At 42.5% G+C, this 24,188-nt stretch overlaps 1 protein-coding gene and 1 long non-coding RNA gene across 2 annotated transcripts in view; one reads left to right on the top strand and one right to left on the bottom strand.

Moving 5' to 3' along the window:
- The window catches only part of LOC135910184 (fatty acid synthase-like), a 168,267-nt gene that overhangs the window by 119,502 nt on the left and 24,577 nt on the right, over positions 1–24,188 (bottom strand). The window contains exons 3-5 of the mRNA XM_070524611.1: positions 6,278–6,364; positions 5,585–5,707; positions 4,353–4,586 (exon numbers count right to left, since the gene is read on the bottom strand). Of these exons, the coding sequence (XP_070380712.1) occupies positions 4,353–4,586; positions 5,585–5,707; positions 6,278–6,364 (444 nt within the window). The remainder of the gene's footprint in view (positions 1–4,352; positions 4,587–5,584; positions 5,708–6,277; positions 6,365–24,188) is intronic.
- LOC135910203 (uncharacterized) lies at positions 11,990–18,972 on the top strand. Its single transcript, XR_010566936.2, has 4 exons — positions 11,990–12,087; positions 13,611–13,652; positions 15,970–16,174; positions 18,858–18,972. It is a non-coding gene; the product is annotated as an uncharacterized lncRNA (long non-coding RNA).

Below are 24,188 nucleotides of genomic sequence, written 5' to 3'. Positions count from 1 at the left end.
TATCACCCATAAGTAGAAGTTACCTTTGGTGTTCATGCGACATCGCGACTTATAGCGTTTATACCAATTCCGAGAAAGCGTTTTGCCATGCAGATCTTGCGCACTTGAAATTTCGCTTGTGCAGCTTGGTAAACAGCAGTGTAGATGCTTTTTGCGCACCGACTAGACCGCGTTGCATTTTCCTGCTGCGGCACGGTGGAAGCTTTTGCTGCAAAGCCTGGGAAAGGAAAGGTTGGCCCGGCCTTCCTCTTCGCAGCATCCCACACCTACCGCACAGCCATCGCTCATCTTTGGGTACGTGTTCGAGCACACGACAGCCACGCAACTCATCGGCATTTCTTCAACATCTCACATCACGTTAGCAACGATAAAGAACGCCGAGAGAGATACTCATAAACATGCAAGTGTTGAGCAATCTACGTGCCTGGGCACCTAGGAGCATTTGAGAGATCAACAGTTGTGTATGGTGCTGAAACTTTCTCCATTTCCCCATCTCTACCGCTCACCGCCAGTAGCACCCGTCTTCTACATAGGCTCAATTTACAGGCTTCTAATAAAAAATTCGACAATTACCAGCCCTGCAGCTTCGGCAAAATTACAATGAGAGTACAAGCTAAACATTTATAAGCCATTTAACCCAAGTAGAACAACGTTGCAGTTTGCCTTTAATGCAGTGACAATTGTTTATTTTTTAGTTTTGGTGCGCTGCTCAACTTTCTGGCCCATTTGTTGCTATAACGAACCAACTGGCCCGAAGATACGTCTTGACTTACACAAGGGTTCCTAAAGTTGATAAAAAATAAGAAGAAATCGAATAGTTTCGTCTTTTGTAGGCAAACAGAAATTCACAACTTAGAGACTTTCACGCTTGTAGTTTGTCACATGTCCATTATTTTCTTTAGGGCCAATGGCAGTTTTCCCCTGGTTATCAAATCTATCCAGTTATTGCTACGAGAGGCGCCCAATGTATGCCTGAAATTTAATGAATGTTGCCATCGAGCCAAAAAGTATTGCGTCATCAGGCTGCAGACCCTACTAGAATAATGTTGTAAGCATCGTCAAGTGCACACGAGCATAAGCAACCACTGTGGAATGCCAAGCCATACATACATAAATAGCCCACGCAATTTATTTATTCAGATTTGATGGTCGAGTGCTTTTAATGCTGTAATCGCCATGATATAAGTGTTATCTTGCTGAGCACAAATTTGTCCAATAAATTGTTAGAGTCCCAGATCACAGTTTTGCGTCTGTTGTGGTCGTCTCCGTCATTCGGTGACTACACACGCTTGAGGCTTTCCACTTCACTACAGAGTACACGAAATAGGTGTAAAGAAAATCAGAGAGGGTATGATAACAAAAGGATTTGTACTGATGTCAAAAATATTGAAATCTCTATTTTGGTCAAGAAAGCGCTTCAGAAGAGAAAATAAATGGTTAAGGACGCCAGGTGCTCGTTCCTTGTAGCTTGCCGCCTGGCGTCACCATTTGAATAAGTAAAGGCAAGGCGCAAAAGACCAGGACTGAAGAACACAAACGACAGGACCAGCGCCACTCACAACTAAGTTTATTTCCGCAACAAGCCTGCCTTATGTAGGTCAATCAAGCTGAATCACACACGAAACATTAGAAGTAAAATACAGCAATCCATCGACCACTCAGGAATCATATATGGCACAGAAGATCAAATCAGCAAACAAGAACCACACGCGGAGCAGCACGGGAAGTGATTCATCCAGCAATGTCATTACCAAGAGAACGGGGAGAAAAAACAAGACATAAAAAGTACCGCTTACGCTTCACTATCAAACTATCCATCACATAACACCATTCAAGCACCTAAGGACCAGTCAGTGATAAAACCCACACGACTATGGCAGTAAAGACCAACGAATAACACGGAAAAAACGTGAAGAAAGGGCGTCTAAGTACACGTCTCCGTCAGAACTAGAACTAGAACTAGTCACTCACCGAAAAATTGATAAAACGGGTGAGTGCGCGAAAAATTGACCATTTGACAAACAATGAACTGGACCGAAAAGTTGAACGATAAAGGGTCTAAAGAACAGCGTCTGCGTCAAAACGAAAAAAAGGCGACAAACCTGTAAGAACCAGTAGAAAATCGCCAATGAAACAAAAACTACATAAATAAAAGGAAGACAGATGGGAAAAAACTTGAATGAAATCGCTCTAGCATGAGGCATAAATGAAACCTTCTAAATGAGTTGTCTCCTTGTCACTAAGCACAAAGGACGGCCTGCTGACGCATTTGTGTACCGCTTTCTTGTTGAAATAGGCTCCCACAATCTTCCGCTGGAACCTGTCTTTCCCAAACTTCAAAAATTTTGTTTTTCCGAAATGAGGGCGGCAATTAGTGCAGTCTCTGCAATGCTCTACAGGGAAGCTCCCTTCATTGCTGCGCAGATTACGACAGAAAAACATTAAGATTTTGAAGTTTGGAAAAGACAGGTTCGAGCAGGGGATTGTGGAAGCCTATTTCATCAAGAAAGAGGGAAACAAATTCGCCAGCTTACCGTCCATTGTGCTTAGTGAAGAGGAGCCAACTTTTTAAAGAGGTTTCATTTAGGCCTCATGTTAGAGTGATGTCATTTGGAATCTTTCCTTCTGTCTTCCTTTTACAGATTTAGTTTTTATTTTGTTGACGATTTTCTAGTGGCTCTTACAGGTTTTGTCGCCATTTTTGTTTTGATGCAGACGCTGTTCTTTAGACCCTTTATAGTTGAACTTTTCTGTCCATCTCATTGTTTCATTTTTCGCGCGGTCACCCGTCGTATCAATTTTTTTCGGTGAGTGACTATTAAATATTATAGTTTTGAGGCAGACGCTGTACTCAGACGCCTTTTTTCATGTTTTTTTCATGTTATTCGCTGGTCATTGTTCCCATAGTCGCGCGGGTTTTATCACTGAGTGGCCCTTAGGCGTTTGAATAGTGTTGTGTGTTGGACAGTTGGATAGTGCAGCGTAGATGGTACTCTTTATGTCTCATTTCTTTCTTCTCCCTGTTGGCTTGGTAATGACTGTGCTCGACGAATCTCTTCCCGTGCTGCTCCACCCGTGGTTCTTTTTTGCTGATTTGATCTTTTGTGCCAGATATGATTCCTGAGTGGTCTATGGATTGCTGTATTTTACTTGTAATGTTTCGTGTGTGATTCTGCTTGATTGACCTAATGTAGTCTTGTTGCGGAAATAAACTTAGTTGTGAGTGGCGGCCGGTCCTGTCGTTTGTGTTCTTCTTCAGTCCAGGTCTTTTGCGCCTTGCCTTTACTCATTCAAGCATGGACCAACTAACCCAAGCAAGAGTTTTACTCGTCACCATCTGGCGAGTGTCGGAGCTTGCCGCATAATGGGCATCAGCAGTGCAGCCGATCGGAAAGTAACGACGACATCGCTGTTACAAAAACGTTTACAACAGGGTTAAGATAATTAGATGAGAATAGAGAGCACACAAGGGGAGGCCGCTAAATTAGCCACTGGTTGTCCAGCAGTGAGAGGGTCATGGCCCAAATTTACCTGAAAGACATGCTGCCTTACTTTTCATTGGGCGCCTAATCACGTGGCATTCACAACAGCCTGTTGATTGACCCCTGTGTTACCTTACTAAAATCTCTCCTTTTCCGACGAGGAGGTCATTATTATGCCATAGGCGTGCGTAGCCTTTTCATTATTACGCATACGACTTGTTATCGGCAGGAGTAAATACTTTCAAAGCTGTCACAAAGAGCATTTCAAGCATATTGAGATATTTACATTATCGATTGACATAAAGAGCAAGTGCTCTTGATGTGGCCACGGCATTGCACTCTACCTAATAAAGGGTTCCATCATTTTTTTAGTGTGGTCCCCCCCCCACCCTAGCGATAAGGTTGCGTACCGTATATTCATTTATGTTCAGTACCGGACGAGAACACTCAATAGATGGTTCACACTGGGGTTGGGCCTGGACGCCAGCGTTTAACTAAGCCCCACAAACAATCGCTTCGGATAATGCGTGCTCGTAGGCGAAAGCAAATAAGCTCCTGAGAATCCCTCAAAGCGCAATAGAAACACGCCTTGAAGAAATCCATCTCGCAATTGAACTTAGAAGGCACCCGTCAGGCCACTCTCAAATGTGGATGTCCAGAGTCCCGCACCACACTTAATCGGAATTTGCAGAATGGCGAGTCGCAACAAGAGGTATTGTAGCATTAATTTGATATAAACATTGTGAGACGCACATACTTATTTGAAATGTAGCAACCACACTCGATCGTGGATCTTTAGCTGAGGAGGGCTCAAATATTTTGTCTAGTCGCTACCAGTGATATATCAACCACCTAGTCACATCTCCTTACCGCAGGCACTCTCTGCCTGACCCATGTTGGTCTTGACGGATCCGACTTTGAGTGGCTTCTCCCGTCCCGGTGGACAAAGGGCATTGCTGATCGCTTCCAACTCCTGACGACTGCCAGCCTTAGTTCCCGTACCGTGGGCCTCAACGTACTCTACTTTCCGAGGGTCCACGTCGGCTTCGGCGTATGTGGCATGGAGAAGTTGCTCGTGCGCGATGGCCGATGGGAAGGGGATGCCTGTGGGAGTCGGAAATGTCTTCCATTAAAAACCTTAGGTCAAATTGCCTCGGCTACAGCGAAGTCACCTTAGTGAGCATCGCCTTCTTCATAGCGGACCAATTCAGTCCATATAGCCATAACCACACATACCTAAGGCCAACATGTTGGTAAATTCTCCGACTCGGTGAATGACTACATTGGGAAAACTCTGTAAAGAGGAACACTGTCCACAAAGAAAACTACAAACACTGCAGGAAGCTGAAAACGTTTGTGTCATTTTGCCCTAATAAGTATTCGAATTCGTAGTTGTAGCGTTTTCTTTCTGTGGGGGGCCGGTTTCTTTCTGCGATCTGATTGGTTCCGGATGTCTGTCAATTGTATTTTAATGCAGTTTTATCGACCGGTAACATTGTGATGCGAGTTAGTTTGCGTCGTACATAAAATTTAACTTGATAACGACAAGTGCCTCCGTAATAACTGGATACACGTATGTTACGTGTATCACGTAACTGCCGCCTCCAAGTAGTTTGTGGTGGTTTGCCGAGCTTAGGAGATAGGCGGTTGAATTGCAAATGGCAATGGCAGTCTACGCTGGGTGCCATAAAGAGAGCAAAATTAAATTGCATCACAGATAAACTGTATATAACACGCATGGGCAACGTTAACTGTCTCAACGCACCGCGAGTGCACCTAATATTCAGCTGCACACCCCCTTCGGAAAACCACCCCACTGTCCTCCTTTGCGTCTCCTTCTTTCCTGAAAGATAAGCTATTCAAGGTACACTAGCGCCCCTATTTTCGTCGCATTCGAGGAGGAAATAGCTGTATAATATTTCGACAGTCGCTTCGCATAGACCGGGTGGTACAAAAGTACAATATACAAATTGGTGCCGGTTGAGACTGTTCTATGTTCGTAGTCGAAAGTACGAATAATTTCGCATCAACTCTGTCTATGACAACCCTGCCAGCTTACGAAACGCAGCATTGCGGCACATAGCAAATGTAAAAAAATTCACCTTCGGGCTTGTACCCATCTGTATTGACACGGATGTTGATGAGCTTGGCGTAGACACGACGGGCATCAGAACGCCTTTGAAGAAACGTGGAGCCGATAGTTTCACTTCGAACGTAGCCATTGCCTGGGTTTAAAAAAAAGGTAACTTTAGTGGTCTGAAAAAAGAGAGAGATGCATTAGACCACACACACTGAATAATTTATATCCCTTGTGGTTTGATAGGAATAATACTTTAGGCGCGAGCAATTTAAAAACAATGTCTGCAGCCAGTGATTCAACTGTCGTAATTACAACTCAGGTGGAAACTAAAACAAAATGACGCTGAATACGCTACTTCCGAATACGAAGTTTCAGTGCAGCTCTTCCGCTGTTTCGTATTTTCGATATATTGAGGCTTAGAATTCGAGAAAACCATGCATGTACCGTTACAGACCACTCTTTAACCTTCACACATATTCCTTCTTCAAGAAACGCCCCACTCCCACTTCTTGATTGTCATAAATGAAGCTTCGTGGTCGACTTGCTAGACTTGCTACACCAATGATAGGTTCGGCGCTTGGCGTCTGCTCGGGCAGGTCGTTTAGCAGCAGCCGCAGATGAAGGACTTCCACCGGTGGCCTCGCTCATGGCTCAGAAAGAACTGGCTGAGAATAAACTATTTATATAGGCAGACAGATTGTATTATAACATAAACCATCTGTGAGCCTCGGAGAATCCATCTCGTGCGGAACATTTTCCACCAGCCGCTTCAAACGGAGCGTAGCTTGGTGCAACTGTCTCGCTTATCCGGAGGCGGCGTGAGACTGCGCGTAGGCGCATAGGATCATTGCGCGACGAAGAGATGGCAGTGACTCACTGACGCCGCTGTCGCTAGTAGCGAGTCATCTGAAGGTGGCTCTGCGCTTCGGCTTGGGAAGCGCAAACCGTGATCCGCTGATAGCGAGCCAGCGCTTCGGCAACCGGAGAAAACCACGCGCTCTCGCGCGATCGCCACCACGGATAAGGGGGAGGTGGGGGAGGGATACACGCAGCGGCAAACGGCGGCGGCTATGCGTTTCTGCTTGGGCAGCAATCGTGATCAGCCGCCACCGAGCCGGCGCTCTGATTGCCGCCGCTCAGGGGTGGCATTGGAGGAGAAGCGCAGAGAGCAAGGATCGCGCATGAGCGAGACATGGCTCCAGGAGCGCGCTCAGCTAGAGCAGCGCGCTGGCTCTGGCTACGAAACTGCTTACGGCGAGGCACTACGGCGAGGTACAACGGCTGTGCTCTAAGAACGTCATTCTAGATTTTTTTCTATTTTTGCTGCTTGTGCTGCTATTGCTTAAAACAGAGTCAAATGACAAATGCAGAGAAAGACCCTGCCATATTATACTGGGAGTGCATTTCAGACTTCTCAAACGCTGCACATTTTTGGCTAAATTGACAATATAAAAAATTGTGTAGGTTTATTTTTCTTAGGCCCCTAATTCTCACAAATGAACAGTTTATTTCCTTGCATTCTTCGACACTGCTCCACTTTGCATTCCATTTTGATCACTGGATTATTTGATTGCTGGATGAATCTTATGGGAAGTGTCTCTAAAGCGGGGTGGTTGCAGATGCCATGGAGCTCGTCACTTTTATTTTTCTTGTGTGCTTATTAATGGCCCCAAGGTCATTCGGCTTGCGTAATTAATTCATTCATCCGGAATGACATTTATTGCCGGCTATGTATGCCAGGCTAACCCCGCCTTCTTCAACATCACCACCACCACCGACATTTATTGCCATAAAATAATTTTCTTGTGGTTTCCTTGATTTCAGGCCTCCAATTCTGCAGTCATATTTTTTTTTATTGCGTACTGAAGGTTCATTCGGCTTTTTTTTTTTTTGCTATCCATAAATCCCAGTGCCTTGGGCATGCTTTGTACGTCCTTACTGACCACTCGATATATATGGCGACAGGTTGCAAATTATGTTCTTTGGTTTCGCATTCACTTAGTGATAATGATGATTTATTCAATTATTCACCTGGCCTGGTTAAGCTCATCATGCAATCTATAGACATTATCAGTGAATCATTTATTTCGTTTATCTCTCTTTACTATTTTCTTTCTTCCACAAATCCTCTATACATACTGTATACCTTGTATAAATAGCTATGACTGTAACAGAGCTTCACCTATTAATTTTTTGCCTGCTTTCTTCCCACGATACTCTAACTATTACTTGCTTACTTCGAGTACTGACTGGTCAATGCTTCCACCTCCTTTAAATACCAGCGCTTTTGGAAGGTTTAAAGATCTCGCTGGCTGTATGCCATCGCGTTCCATTAGGGTGTGGAGGGTTTTCTGCGGATTTTCGCTGCAGCATACACATGCCTTATCTTGTTACGAATATTGCCTCCGGTATGTTTTTGTCCCTTACGAAGCAGGTGAAAAAGTCTGAGAACGTAATGCGCAAACATTTTTAGGCGCTTCACAGAACTCCACATCAAACATGTTTCGCGAGGTCACCACCTAGCAGTATCGCATGAAAACCAAATCCGCTTACGTCTATACCTAGTCGTTTAAGACTGGACAATGCGCTTCCACAGTTTCTGCTTCAAGTGGCGAGATCGGTGATGTGGAACGTTTCATCTCGTGTGCCCGAAGTTTGACGTGGAATGAAAAGCGTTGATACACAGTCTGCAGAAGAAAGGATTTACGCGCACGACGTACGAAAGTGTATTCCCTGATGGGCCCACTGTATTGAACAACAGATTTCAAGGGTTGGTTGTGTTTCTTTGAGATACGAACTTGGGCAACGTCTTCTGACGCACCTTTGATGAAAACGTAGGATATGCTCAGGCGGAACAATAACCGGCTCAGAATGCCAGGTTTGCCCCAGCTCCTACTACGCCGCCGCCACCGCCAATCACCGTAGCTCGAGAAGTGATCAAGCGCTGCACTTACTTTAATCGAAGAAGCTTCCAGTTTAGGCATGTTTTAAATATGGAGGGTTGTGAAATATGGAGGGTTGCAAGAATGTACTTAAAGAAGCATGAAAGCAGTCATTCATGAATAATTGAAGGCATTTTAGTTAACTAAGAAACGTAGTGTGGCAGCTACTTCTCCCTAGTGTCTCTCGTGCTGAAGGGGCGAGTGGTGGGGCAAGCATTGCAGCAGGACTTACATTTTTAATGTGCAAACTTGCATCGACAGAAATGTTGTAACTGCTCATAGCTGCCGTTATCCTGCCTACATATTAACACAGACACAGACAAACACACGCAGGCGCAATACATTCACGCCGACCTCGTGACCTCAGTTGTCTGCTTACATGGAGCGCTAGCTATGTTCTACTGGTCGTGTTGCTCTCGTGGTTATTCAATCCTCGTCACTAAAGCTTCACAGTCTCACGTCATGCCGTTATCGCCGCGCCTTCTATTCCGCCTGAGTTGTCTAACTGCGTGATGCTGTCGTGGTCATTGCCTCATTGTCATTCAAGCTTTCTCCTCTGACTGTCGTCATTCCCTCATCGTGACGCCATCGTCATCATACGGTGGTCATGTATGCCTCGTCACATTGCTATCGATATGCTGCCGCGGTCAGTGAATCGTCATCATTCCAACCTCGTGACCTGACTTTCGTCGTGCTGTCGTCGTCATGCCTTCCACCCTTATGAAAATGACTGTTGAAATGTAGTTGGCATATTGTTGACGAACTATTGAGTCAATAGCCTTTCAACAATACCTCAATTATTATTGAAACCACAGAGCACTAATTCAACAGTAAAGTTGTTGGGCAGTTCACAACAAAAAAGTCGTTGACTAAATTCTGTTGGTATAGTGTTGAATAGTATTGAGTATTATTGAGCCATTGTTGAGTAGTTTTCAACAATAAAGTCGTTGACTAAATTCTCTTGATATATTGTTGAATAGTATTGAGTATTATTGAGCCATTGTTGAGTAGTTTCCAACAATAAAGTCGTTGACTACATTCTGTTGATATATTGTTGAATAGTATTGAGTATTATTGAGCTAATGTTGAGTAGTTTTCAACAATAAAGTCGTTGACTAAATTCTCTTGACATATTGTTGAAAAGTATTGAGTATTGAACCATTGTTGAGTAGTTTCCAACAATAAAGTCGTTGACTAAATGCTGTTAACTTATTGTTGAATAACACTGAGTCACGAGCAATATTGAGTTTCGAAGTACATGTTAAAACACACGCACATATGTATGTGTGCGTCTTTTGTACATATATGTTGCTTTACTGATCACTTGATCACCATTGCATATATACAGGGTGTTGTTTCACGTTACTTGAACCATAGACGTATATACACGTGTTTCAGCTAACTTTACTCAGACTTTAAAAATATGCCGATGCACCATAAGACGATGCGACCAAATGCATGTTGCTCACTCTTGTACGTGTCACGCTATTCTTGTATTTTTCCTAAGTAGCTAATTAGTCAAGAAAATTAGCCATTCTGAATGAACAAAGTTAGGCGAAAAATTCCAATTAGAAAGTTCTAGAGCACTTTGCAAAACGTCCGATTAGGAAATTTCTAACTTTCTATCTGTTAAGTGTTAGTGTTTTTCAGCTTACTGCGGATGCCCGAGAAATACAAAAAATATCACCTGACATACCCGCTTGCGCGCCGTGCGTGCAGCGCTCCCAAACGAGCATAGCATCGAGCAGGGTGTGTTGCCGCTTAAAAGGCGACAGGGCAGTGACGAAGGCTTTGGCTGTGGTATTGATCGCCAGCGACGTGCTTCCCTCGCTGCGGTTCATGATGGCGGCAGACGGGTGTTCACACCGGTTAAATGGTATGTTTTCGTTTGTGCGCAGAAGGCTTAGGAGCAGTGCAATCATGACTCGCAGGCGGGCATGTCACGTGGTGCTTTTTGTATTTCGCGAGCATCCGCAGTAAGCTGAAAAACACTAATACTTAACAGATAGAAAGACAGAAACTGCTTATTCGGACGTGTTGCCGACTGCTCTGCAACTTTCTAATTGGAATTTGTTTCCTAACTTCCTTGCTTAAGAAGTTGGTTAATTATTCTTGACTAATTAGCTAATTAAGCAATATATAGAAATAGCGCGACACGCTACATACCAAAGGGAGCAACATGCATTTAGTCGCGTCGTCATAGAGGGCATAGAGTTTACACTCGGCCTAAAGTTAGCAGACACACCCTGCATATATATATATATATATATATATATATATATATATATATATATATATATACACACAGTTTGAGAAGACAAACGTCGCTACAAGCAGTGATGAACAACCGATGATCGGACGCATCCTCCATTTCTATCAGCGTCATTATAAGGGGCCAGTGCCCTGGCTGAGTGTTAAGAAACGGCATTGCATGCCTCCATGTTAAATATGGTCAAGGTGGCGGGGAACGTTAAGAAAATTCAAGTCTGGGGTTTGACGGGCCAAAACCACGCTTTGATTATGAGCCGCACTGTAGTAAGAAACTCCATATTTATTTTGACCATCTGGGGTCCTTTAACCTGCACCAAACGCACAGCACACGGGCGTTTTTGCATTTCAGCCCCATCGAAATGCAGCCGCCGCGGTCGGCATTAGATCCCAAGCACTCGGGTTAGTAGCGCAACACCTCAGCCACTATGCCACCATGGCGGGTGCGGCGGAGAAAGCAGTGAACATCGTTTTTACAGAGTGCGTTTCGCTTAGATGTTACCTGTTAGCGCGCTACAGAACGAAACGAAAAGCTTGGCGGATATGTACAACATGGTGCTCATATTTCACATGGAGGCCAAATTCTTTTTTGTGACCTAGACGGAGTGCTGGCGAATGTGTTGGGAATGTGCTCGGCCAACAAGCACAATCTGCGCTGCTATACGTTCTCGGTGACAACTCGCACAGCGCAGAGGCACACGCACAAATGTTTAAAGAATGGGACGACAGACCGCCTGCAGTTTGCCATGACGTCGAAATAAGAAGCACAAATAGCAACGTTTCTGTACTTTTGTGGTGAATAGTTCAATTCGCATGGTTGCGGCACGCATTACTTCTTTTAAAAAATCCAAACGACGAAAACTGTGCGCGCAAGAATTAGCACGGCGTTTGCGACGTTTGAATTTGGCGCCTTTTCCCGCGCACTCCATTAGCTCCGGCCGGTGCACCGCGTTACTGCGCTAAAGAAAGTAGTTCATCAAAGAAGTGAAGCAAAAAACTTTCATACACATGCAAAGCGCAACAATTGTTCTGTAATAACATGACATCACAGAATTTGTTATCAAATAGTACAATTTATGATAATATAAGCGTGTATTTGTATGAGTGTACATGTATGATTGCGCGTTTGCGGTGTTGATGCTTGGAGCATTCCGGCGAGTTCGTGTACGCTGTTCGCTTGAAGGCTTCCTGCTTTTCTGCGTTCTTTGTGTGCTTCGCTGTGACATCTTTGGAAAATTCCTGCGTGTTGCTCGCTTTTTATGGGCTTGTTGCCTCGAAGATCGCCATGATCGCCTCCGACTCGGCGACATTAACGGTGAGTGAGTGTTTCGAATTTCCCTTGTTCGTGCATTGCGATCGACGCGGTGAACGGAAGCGCGGGAATTATTTCAGCGCTTGTGCGTGTCTTCCGCGCGCCTCTTTTCTAGTTTTCATTCCTAGTACTATCCTTCCGCTGCCAGAATTGGTTGTACAGCACTAGATTCGTGGTTTATAACATGGAGCTTTGTCCTGGTTTAACTTTGCACTCCGCTTGTGGTGACGTAAGGCAGCTATGTGGTGCCAGCTAAAACAGGGCATGTTGTACGCCATGATTTCTGATACGGTGTTCGAGCACCGATTGAGTTAGCCTTATTAATGAGCGCGAAACAATGCGACGTGAAACCATCCGATCTGTACTGTAATCGGAAGATATTTCGTTTGCGCCACGCTAGTACAAGGCGTATGAGTGAGCTGTAGCAACGGAGGGGGGGGGGGGGATCAGCGAAAATGTATTCTGTTGCGCTGTTTCCTTCAGGATCGAGTGACTCCGCGGTGCTTCAACGTCACTATCTGACATGCCGTGCGGCCGATGTTCGCGCTATCGGAAAACACAGGAGGCTGTCGCGCAATAATAATAAAGAATTTGAAGGGTGTACATGTGATTCTATGCGATACGTGAGATACAATAGAGGGGGATGCCACAGATTGCTGCGAAATCATCGAGTTATACGCCTTGCCAACCGCGTGTGTTTTGTTTTCCACCAGTTCGCGCGCATTCAGCTTTCTTTTTTCATCTTCGTTCGACGCCATCGAGTGCTTCGCCCAAACGGCTTCGCGTAGGCGCTCTTAGCATTCACGGAAAGGCAGATTTCATGGCACTCCAGGTCCTACAACATTCAAAATAATGTAATTTCGTGAAATTGCAGCTTTTCGCACTTCAGTAAGTGATTGATTTAACAAAATTTTAAAATCAGTAAAGGAACGAGATGCCTGGCATATCTGCCTTGTCGTCCCACTGTGTTTCGAGGCGGCATGTATACGTTATCGGCAACATAAACATCAATAATTAGCATTGTTTCTTGTGACCATAGAAGTAGCTAGTTATGTCGAAAAGCTATTTTTGCTTTGAATCCGAGCACAAAAGAGTGAACAGATTGAAAGGGGAGCGCATAGTTGTGAACTAAATGACAACGCTTTGCAAGCTTGGAATAATGCATTGTTGAAAGAGCAGTTCTGTGAAATTCTTTCTTTGAGAGTAAGCAAAACTTCAGTAGCATCAGGTAGACGGGGAGTAAAAGAATGCAACACTGTGGTTTTATATGAAGGAGCTGCCTTTAATATGTGGCCATAACAGTTCAGTAGATGCATGGAAATAATTTTTAAAATAATAGAGGGATGTGAAATAAATTATTTGACAAGCTCACACTGCCATTGGCAAGAGCGGCCACACTTTAGTGTATTCAATGACTAGTCATTTGTATCCGTCCATTTATGTCAGCCTAATGGTCCATGTAGCTCTTTTGATTGTTGCTTTTGCTGCATCGTGGCTTCACATTTTAATACTGACACCTTTTTCAGATTCAAAATGAGCTGAGAGACACCCAAGCTGGAATGCTAAAGGTGAATTCTTTGGCCATCCATTCTGTAGCGTCACCATGATCAAATACAGTGATGCAGTGAAAATGTATTGCAGGAAGCAGAAAAAACAACATTGCTGATGCAACTGCAAGGCATTTGCTCCAGTGATCAATTGGTGCAGAGTGCCTTCATTAGGAGACAGTGCCTTTAAGCACTCAGCTGAAAGACTGCAACTGCACCGGGACTGGGAGTGAATTTCAATGTCACTTGTGAACATATTAAAGATAGAATGTGCCTTCTTCAGGGTATATGCCTGATATGAGAGGGGCGTTCAGAAACTTAGTGTGGACATTAGTGGTCTACGTGAGTGCACATCTTTCTAGTTTTACCAGAACGAAGGTACGACCTATGTCATGCAGCAGTGCACTGCTAGAGGTATCAAACCAGAACAGCAGCACCCTTTGAGTAAGTTGGGTGAAGAACGAGCAGTGATCAGGGCTTTCTGCATTTCAAGGGCCAAATTCCAAAACGATTGATGCCGAGCTGGACGGTGTGAAGTGCCGGTCACCACATACTTTAGCCAGCATAGCATGAATCTCCTTGGCATTATGCCTCGTTAGGATACAGAAATTGCATCACTGCTCATAAAAAAATTAGAAATTGGGAGGTTGAGGGGAAGTGGCAGGGCTCCCCTCTGGAGCAGCCAGTGCATGCCCATTGCTATACTGATAATCCTACCTTAATGAGAACCAGTGATGCATGTTAACCTATTACGCAGCTAAGTGCATTCCTTGTTTTGTATTAAGGGGACACTAATGACACCCTAAAAAAATTTAAAATAAAGCATCATTTTAAATATCTATTTCTGTAAATTTCTTGGTAATTGCTTGATTATTAGAGAAAATAAAGCTCAACGTTCAATTTTCTGAGTATCGCCGCAAAATCTTTGTGCTGACATCTCATTGTCACATCGTGGATTTCAAGTATTTCACAACTTGGGTTGTACAAACTTGGGTTACCAGCAACATTGCTATTCGCAGCAGCGGAAAATGCGCGGCGGCAATGCATGTGAAACGAAACTTCGCGAAAAGCTTCGCAGTGCCGCGTCGCTGGTCCCTCCATTCGCTGAATCGCTTGCATGTGAAACAAGCTTAAACATCAGATTGTCGTTTTGGCACTTAAAACGCCGAAATTTAATTAATTTAATTTTACTTTAGTGCTCCTTTAAGCGGTAGAATTCATGATCTCTGCAAAAACTCATGCTCAAAGTATTTTCCGTAAAAATTAAATAAACAGTAGATATAAGTGTCTATTTATATTTTGAATTCTGTGATACGTGATGACTATTAGTGGTACAACGAGACAGAATTGTAATACAATGTGTGACGGCACGATGATGCACATCGAGGAAATGACCGATTCTCCCTAGAGGTCCCTGACATGGACATCAACTGACTGTCCACAAACTTCTGAGTTCACTCCGTGATCTTGTGCAGCCTGTGCGTTGCGAGTAGATTAATTTAATTGAGATTTAATTTAATTTACTGTCCTTGCGGCTTATGTACATTTCATACAGTGGAGTGGAATCTCGCATTACTTCTGGAGCACAGCAAGCGAACGTGATGTGTAGTGGTAATCTTAGTAATGATCGACAATCATGTCCCACTTCGAGCTCCTAATGCTGCTTGCCAACACAAGCAGCAGCATATGCTCAAGATAGCGTAAAAGAAATTCATTGAAAAGTGGCATATGCCCAGGGTCGCATACCCAGTCACCTAAGCTGTTCCAACGGTTGATATTGAACTCTTCCCTAAACATAGCAGCCCAATCTCCCCATTAGACCATGGGCTACATATTCACACAAATGGATGGGACAATCGAGACAAACACCTGAAAATATGAAGTATACCAAGAATGGTAATCACAATAAATAGTACTAGATGTGCATTAACGCAAGCTCTTGGGCCAGTTGGTGCATGATGAACTTGATAAGGGGGGGTACCAGCAAAACAAAGGACGCGCACACATGGAAAAGGCGTTAGACAGGGACGAACGCTGGTCTGTCCCAATGTCCGTCCATGTCTAATGCCGTTTCCTTGTGTGCGTGTCATTTGTGTTTCGCTGGTACTCCCCTTTTTCAAGTAATAGATGTTTGGATACTTTGGTTTATTATTCTTCTTTGTGCTGGATTGTTTTTTTGAAACGTGGCATCCAGACAGCATCAGAAGCTTGTAAGAAGTCAAGTTTAGCGTTCTAGATTTGCAACAGGTACTTTTGTAATTTATTTGCAGTAGGGCTGTTGTGTGAATGTACTTGAAAGGCTTAAAACTGTTTTGCTAACATTTACTTAAACATGCAGGTTCACATAGGCTGTAAGAGTGCGCATTCAGAAGGTTATCCTGGCCCAGCTTACTATGGCCTGCCATGGTGGACCAGGAAAGTTTGCAAGGGCCTTGCTTCACCATGTGTTCACAGAGGAGGAGCTCATGGGCCATTTGGGCTTTGGAAATAACACCAAGGGGCAACAGAGGCTCTTGACCCCATCAGGGTCAGTGCTGTTATAGGCAAGTACCATATATCCTTTCCGGTTGCATTTTTACATTCACATTTTTTTTTCTAAAATTATGAACTTGCCATTGGCATAACAAACGACTTTCATGTAGCCCGTGTGTGCAGTTGTGTGCTACAATAGCCTACCATTTGGAATGACTGTTCATATGATCTTAAGTGCCTAATGCCGCCATACTCAAATGCTTCTAAAATTTAAAAGCTGCCTTCACTGCCGAAAGTTTTTAGCATCTCCACCAAATAAAATGAGCTGCATTTGTGCATTAGCAGTGCTACTTGGCTGTCATTGCAAGGAATAGTTGTCTGTGAAGCACGCTCCAAATCTTTTGGCATGGAGGACATGGTTAAGTAGCCTGAAAGTGTTATTCTAATACACGAATTGTGGAGAAACTATGCTCAAGTGTGGTTACTGCTCAGCTTGAGCAGGAGCACGTTCACCAAATAGAAATCAAAACAGCTCTCCATGTTCTGAGATGTGAAACAGTAGTTTCACCAATTTTAACAGACCACATCAAATCAAAGTTGCTCCTATCTTGAAGGAGGTCCATGTGATCCGACACAGAAACCTTTCAGCAGAGGGAACCTGAGTGGTGTGGCAATTTTCTTTTGGTAGTTTCAATCAAAGAAACAACAGGGACAGAGTTGCCAGCTTCACTGTCAACAGTACTATGTTTAGTGGATGCTTACTTATTCTAAGCACCTAACCTATGACTCGTATTTATTAACATGCACTTTATCACTTTGCATTCTAAGATATGAAAAAAATATGTGGCTTTTCCCCATATACTTCAGTAAATGGAGAATAGGCTCTTGGGGCCTAATGTATAAAGCTTCTTACAGACCATCGGACATGTCCACTACTCCCATTCTGAAATTATTAGAATTGTTTCCTGCTTCCTTACTTCACCTACCTGTTAACAGGGTTATAACAGGGTTATGAACCATTGCCAAGTAGATTATGGGCTTAAATTTATCAAAAAGATGAATGGGCTTTTCTGTCGCTCTTGTTTAGCCCGTTGAGGATCACATTTTGGGGAGAAATATGCCTCTAATTTAGGAGTTATATATCTTTTGTGGTGTGCACATACTCAAAACTTTCGAATTGAATAGTGTCCTATTCAATTTAGTCTTTGAATGGTCACTATTTGGAAATGTGAGTATTATTCTAATATTTTGAAACACCAATAAAACATGAAATTTGAGCCAAAGTACGGTAAATTTTCACCTCCAATAACATAGTATAGACATAAAACGTAAGAACTTGTAAGAATAGCAGACCAGGCTACGTTACTAAAGTAGCTGTACTTTAGAGGCTGTACAGCAATCATTTATGCTTACTGAAGAGTCCTGTGCATGTGAAGAAACTTTTTGCTGCTCCATTTGTGCTTTTAATAAACAGCTCTTCATAACATAACAATGACAAAAACTTGCTAACTTTAAGAATACTAGTATGTGAACCTCATCTTACATTAATTGTGATATCAGCTGTTCATTATTCAGAAGCTATCCAATATTTGATTTGCTTCCGGCATTATTCGGTTCAGTCTCAAAAATCACTTTTCGCGCATCCTTAATATTTTTATTGCAGATTTAAGTTCTTCAGGGCGACTTTCCGAGAAAATAAACTGGTAAATAATGTTTTTAAATAACAATAAAGTGGCAATACCATTTCAGTATTTGCAGTTTTACATGTTTTATTTTTTATGCAGGATAAAGCAGCGTAGTTTTTTGTGTAATGAAACTTACAAAAACTTGTGGCAACACTCCCAAATTAGTGCAATGACAGACACCAAGGAGCTAAGTGAAAAATCAGTTTGGGAGAAACCGAAGGAGCGACAGCACTATAAGAATATTTTCTAGAAGTCTCAGAAGGTTGCAGCACCTCCAGTGGGATGCTAGGCAACACTTTGTTCTGAAAAGGCAAATTTTTTCAGAATGTTCCGTCACAGCCACAGATGTATGGCAGTGAACTCTAAAAGGGTTAAAGAAGTCAGTCCTATGGCATATGGCTCTTAAAAGACAGCATTTCTTCGTATCTGTCACATTCTGCATGTGTCATGCTAAGCAGCTTGGTGCACAACTACACGGAATCCTCATTATAACAGTAATTCAGTCGTTGAGGCAGAAAACATACTTCGCTGTAAGCAGTGTCTTCTTTAATGTAGAAAGTCCTAAGTCATTGTAAGGCGAGAAGTACGTTCCGATTGCATGTGAACTCAGGAAACCTAACATCAAATGAAGCTACACTCAATTCTAGTGACATGACACTATTGTATTTGGAGCATGGAAAAGCAGTGAAGTGCTGCACATTTTAATTATGAAGTTACAAGAAATAATTTTAGTTGTCAGTTCAGGTTTATTTATGAACGACATGAATTTTTTTCACCATTTTGTTTCTCAGCAAGCAAAGTTCACATCTTTGACATTGAAGATATTCATAAAGTTATATTGCTACAGTGTTTTGTTCCTCTTTGCCCTTTCCTGCATTTGACACTTAGTGGAGTCCTGTGCCACACTAAATAAATTTAAATGGTCATGCTGTAAAGCTGTACCCGTGGAAAATTGGAATAAAGCAACACAAATACATAAATCAATTTCATTATAACGAGGGCATATTGCATGCCATTCTTTTGCATGTGGAAGTTGCTTTTTAAAACTTGTTCTGGCTTGTTTTTGCAGGTTTCACGTGTCGCAAATTTCCTGGTACCATCATGCCCTATGTAAAGAACTCTGGCCTCGCTTCTCGCATGGGACCCTGCCCCTGAAGCAACTGCCCCTGCCCCTTCACCTCTGAAGAGCCCAAGTTGGACAGCTCAAACCAAAACACAAGTGTTGTGCTCTTGTAACTCTCGACATTCTTATGTTTTATGTTAGTCTCCTGAAGGACCCAGTTTGGATTTCTCAAATGAGCATACAAATGTTGTGCCTTTCTATGGCTTGACATTTTCATGTTAATATTATTTATGTTAATTATGCTAGTCTCCTGAGAAGCCCACATTGGATTGCTCAATCCAGAATACAAGTGCTGTGCTTTGTTATAGTTCACTACATTTTTATGTTAGTTTTTGATATGGTTCCAGTAAGGATAGTGTTTCCTATTAATATATTTTTTAAGTATCTCAAGTCATTTCATGCCAAACCACCCAACAATTTTCTCAACAGCTGTTCCATTATGGCAAACCATTTCAAGTTTGCTTGATTTTGAGTAGGTACAGCGAGAAAATGTTCGAGAAAATTTGCTTTCATACATACTCTTAAGTCATTCCAGGGCAACCAACCAGCGTTTTTTTGGCCATCACAGATATAGTTGAAGCTCCGAACTCTTGCTCCCCATTTATTTTCCTTCACAAAAGTTTTTTTGAATTTTGGCAAAAATTTATTGTTCTTGCCCAGCTAAGCTAGAAGCCACTGATATACGTTTCTTTTGAAAGGGAAATTGTATGATCCAGATATTCAGATGGTGTTCATGTCAAGAGACTGAAGTGGTGACTGCCAAAATTTGCAAAGTTTGAATTTTCTTCTAACGTAGGGAAATACAGAAGGCACAAAATGAATATAAAATCAGACTGGTTGACTTGGTATAGCTGCAAAATATTTCTAGCCTTGGAGGTTCAGTTGATCAGCTAAAAAAACTAAAGTGGAAATTTTTTGCAAGCTTCGTGTTGAAGGTAAAAAATTAGCTTTGGTGGTTGGCACAAAAATGTGTCACCCATCACTACACAGCCGTACATGTCTGCTATGCATGTGACAAGTAACAAAAAGTTATTATTCTTTAAGTGTGATAAATTATTTTTTATAATGTTCATTTGTGGATCACACATACAGCATAAATATATGAAGCCATGTCCTCTAGGAAGGAAAGGTTGTTAATATATTAGCCACAAGAACTACTCAACAAACTGACTGCCTTTTTTATCATTACGAAAGCAGGTGACGTCGAGCGCTGCAGCTGCAGTTTCAACTCGTATTTTTTTAACATGAACGCAAAAAGTGGTCGCCAATGGTGTCTGACCACATCAGACTGAACATGGCACATATGACTTTTATAGATGAGCATGTTCCAGCTCTGAAACAGTGGTAGCAAACAGCACCACAGGAATTTGTTCATACTCATGTAGGTTTTCAGTCTGAATTATGAAGGTGTTTTCTACTTGCATCATCACTGGGCTTCAGGGAGCAGGGCACAAAGTGTCCTGCTCCCTCTATGTTGCATTGCAATGCGACAGGCCCTTTAAGATGCTTTGTATGAACAATATCAGTGCTCTTTCTGGATTTACTGTCTAAATAATAGCTGATATTTCTTTTTCTAAACTGCATGGAACATATCTTTTAGCACTGCAGGATTCCCTCACATATTTATTACGTACGAGGTCTGTTAGAAAAGTATTCGACCTTTTTTTTGCGAACACCTGATGAATATGAAACAAGCACGTTTTCATCAGCCGCCCTTGAACCTTTGTGCGCATGCACGAATTTTTTCCCACCTGCCAATATCGTGAATTGCTGAGACGCAGCGTTTGAATGAGGTAGTACAGTGCTCTCGTCGGTTTTTTATTGCAAGGAAAATGGCAGAGCGACTGGAGCAGTGCTACTGCATCAAATTTTGCCAGAAACTGGGCGACAGCCAAGTGGAAACCATCCGGAAGATTCAAACTGCTTTCAGTGACTATGCTATGAGCAGCACACAGATTAAGGAGTGGTACAACCAGTATAAAGACGGCCACACATCGGTGGAGAGCGAGCCACGCTCCAGTCGGCCATCAACATGCCGAAATGACCAGGTCATTGCCGTAGTGAACCCCGTGGTGATGCGGGACCGTAGTGTAACTATCCAAGAAATTGCGGAAGAGGTGGGCATCAGCACATTTTATCCACATTCTATTATCACCGAAGATTTGGCCAAGAGAGTTGCGCCGAAATTCGTTCCCAAGCTGCTCATGGTGGAGCAAAAGCAACTTCGTGTTGAAGTCTCACAGACATGCTGGATTCCACAAACAGTGACCCCAACTTCATGAACACCATAATCACTAGTGACAAGTCTTGGGTGTATGTTTACGACCTGGAAACCAAATCCCAGTCGTTACAGTGAAAGCATTCCACACCATAATCACTTGTGACAAGTCTCGGGTGTATGTTTACTTGGGTGTATGTTTATGACCCGGAAACCAAATCCCAGTCGTTACAGTGGAAGCATTCCACACCATAATCACTTGTGACAAGTCTTGGGTGTATGTTTACGACCCAGAAACCAAATCCCAGTAGTTACAGTGGAAGCATTCCACGTCGCCAACCAAAGACTGCTAAGTGTGCAGCAACGTCAAAGTGTTGCTGACTGCTTTCTTTGACTCCCGCAGTGTGGTACACCACGGATACACACCACAGGGTCAAACAATCACTAAAGACTACTACAGGGATGTCCTCCATGGCCTATGTGATGCTGTATGGAGCAAGATACCGAGGTTGTCAACAGGAAATTGGCACATCCATCATGACAATGCTTTTCTCGCACTGGATTCAGACTTTTTTGGCGAAAAACCAGACTCCTGTAGTTCGACAGGCCCCTTGCTCTCCTGATATGGCGGCCTGCAACTTCTGGCTGTTTCCCAAAATCAAGGGGCCATTGAAGCAAGCGTGATTTCAGACAATAGAAGACATTATGGCTGCAACAACAGCTGAGCTAAAGTCCATTTGGAAAGAGGCCTTCTCGGAATGCTTCTAACAATGGCAGCACCGCTGGGAGAAGTGGCGGGATTCCCAAGGAGACTACTTTGAGGGTGATTAAGTTTCCAACGCTTCAGTTATGCCAGGTTTTTTTCTTCAGCCAAAGGTCGGATACTCTTCTAACACACCTCGTATTGATATTTTATGTGCAATGGCTGTATGGTTTGCCTGGCCCACACCAAACACAAGCCTCGTTGCGTTGGAGCATGTGTCCCTTGGCAATAATATGCAGACCCTAACACCGCTTCTTTGTCATCTGTGTTGCATACGAAGCCGGCTTTGTCGTCTGCATTCCCGGCCAGCAAGCTGTGCGCACCTCAGAGAAAAGTCGGTGCTGACAAAATTTCAAAAAAGAATTTCTTGCATTTAAAAATGCCTTTTTTAACTTCACACATGCATAGCAGACATGTAGAGCTATCCAATAATGTATAACATTTTTTCGCCAACTACGAAGGCTGTTTTTTCCTTTAACATGAAGCTTCTTGCAAAAGATTAGAATTTTTTTTTACAGGCGATCAGCTGAACCTTCAGAGCTTCATATATTTTTCTGCTATACTATGTCAGCTGGGCTACCATTCTGTATTTAATTTCTGTCCTGTGAATATTTTCTAACGAAAAAAAAAACTAACGGATTGCAATTTGACTCATTTTTGCCAATGCCAAAAGCAATTGAAGTATTCAAATATTTGAAAAATTGGCTATTTTGGCAGTTTCATCACTTCACCGTATTTCCACGCACACCATTTGAAGGCCTCGATCAATACAATGTGCATTTGAAAAAAAAGTATTTGAAGCATTTGAAAAAAAAATGAAAAGCTAGAGGACATTTGATGTCCTCTAGCTCAGCTGAACAGGAAAACTAAACTGTCACCTAAAATGCTACAAAATATCTGGCAAAAATAAATAAAAGTGGGTAACGAGCTTCGAACTCTAGTAAACATATGGCAATGTTTCAGATATATGTGCGGTATCAAAAAAAAATGCTTGTCGATTCGGCATGGAATCGCGTGCCTGCAAGTGCATCTGTGCCATTTTTAGAGTTCAGTAAAAACGGCATTTTACATAACTTTGTAAAAATGGCTTATTGCTATCTAAAATACATGAGTAAAATTAATAGGTATAAGTCGGCTTAAATTTAATATGCAACGAAACATCTCCAGTAATGGCGATGATGTGCCTTTCATGTTTACATAAAACCATATCTTCTGAATTCTTTCGTTATTTTTTGTGGCAGCGAATAAAATTGAAATGGAACTCGCACAAGGAGCAACATTGCTGTATTCCAGCACATCTCTAATAGCTGTCTTTATTTCATATGAAAATCTGAAGCAGTTAATATGAATAAGTCGCTTGATATGGAATTACCTGTGCAGGAACGGTATCATGCAGAAAACACAACTGGATCATGCAACAGCAATGCAGCATAATAAACTGCTGCCATAAGCATCACTTATTGTGATTGCCATGTTTCAAAAGTATGTAAGGTTTACTGAAATTGGCGCACACCATTCAAGCAACATATAAGGATTGTACAGTGATCCTTTTTCAGTTTTACAGATATTTAAGTTGTCTGCCAGGTAGCATATTTCTTGTTCTTGAGCTGGATTATTCAGAGGTGGACATTACTAGCACAAGAAATGAAAACATTAAACTGATTGTCATAAATTTATTAATTCACTTATAACATCACAGCACATATTTCAGTTTGCAAATTGTAGCCAGTGAGTTTTCAAGACATTCACTTGAAATTAATTTCTAAGGTGACACCAGTTTCGAAATTTTCCCACAAATGTGAGAGAAATACATGGGCATTCCGGTTACTTTTGTGCTTCGATGCATAACAGTGCGTTTTGTTAAAAAAAGTAAGTGCTGCAGCAGTGCATTTATACAGCCAGTTTGATGGCATGTGTCTCGTTACTAGTGTCATTCTGGAAATTCATTCTAAGTGCATACACCTTGTAAAATTACCGGCTACAATTCGTAAAAACTTTATTAGGAACTGAGTTTTTGTTAATCAGCTGACTATGGTGTCTTGTTTCTCATGCAAGTAATGTTTGGCACTCTGTATCTAGAATTATGTTAGCTGCAACAGTCTTCAATAAGTTCCATGAAACTTAAAGATAACCACCCTGCATATCAGGTCTCACTTGAGTGCTGTGGGCACAAGCAAATTGTGCCATGGTTATAGTACCACTGGCTACCTAATAGAGAAAGCAAGTACCTTTTTTTAGTGTTCTTATTTACAGTCATGTCAGTCTGCTTGTACATTTATTTATTTAGGCATTTATT

The sequence above is a fragment of the Dermacentor albipictus genome, chromosome 8 (genome assembly GCF_038994185.2).
Source record: "Dermacentor albipictus isolate Rhodes 1998 colony chromosome 8, USDA_Dalb.pri_finalv2, whole genome shotgun sequence".
Taxonomy (NCBI): domain Eukaryota; kingdom Metazoa; phylum Arthropoda; class Arachnida; order Ixodida; family Ixodidae; genus Dermacentor; species Dermacentor albipictus.
Note: the sequence above shows the minus strand (reverse complement) of the source record. Positions and strands in the feature narration are given on the sequence as shown.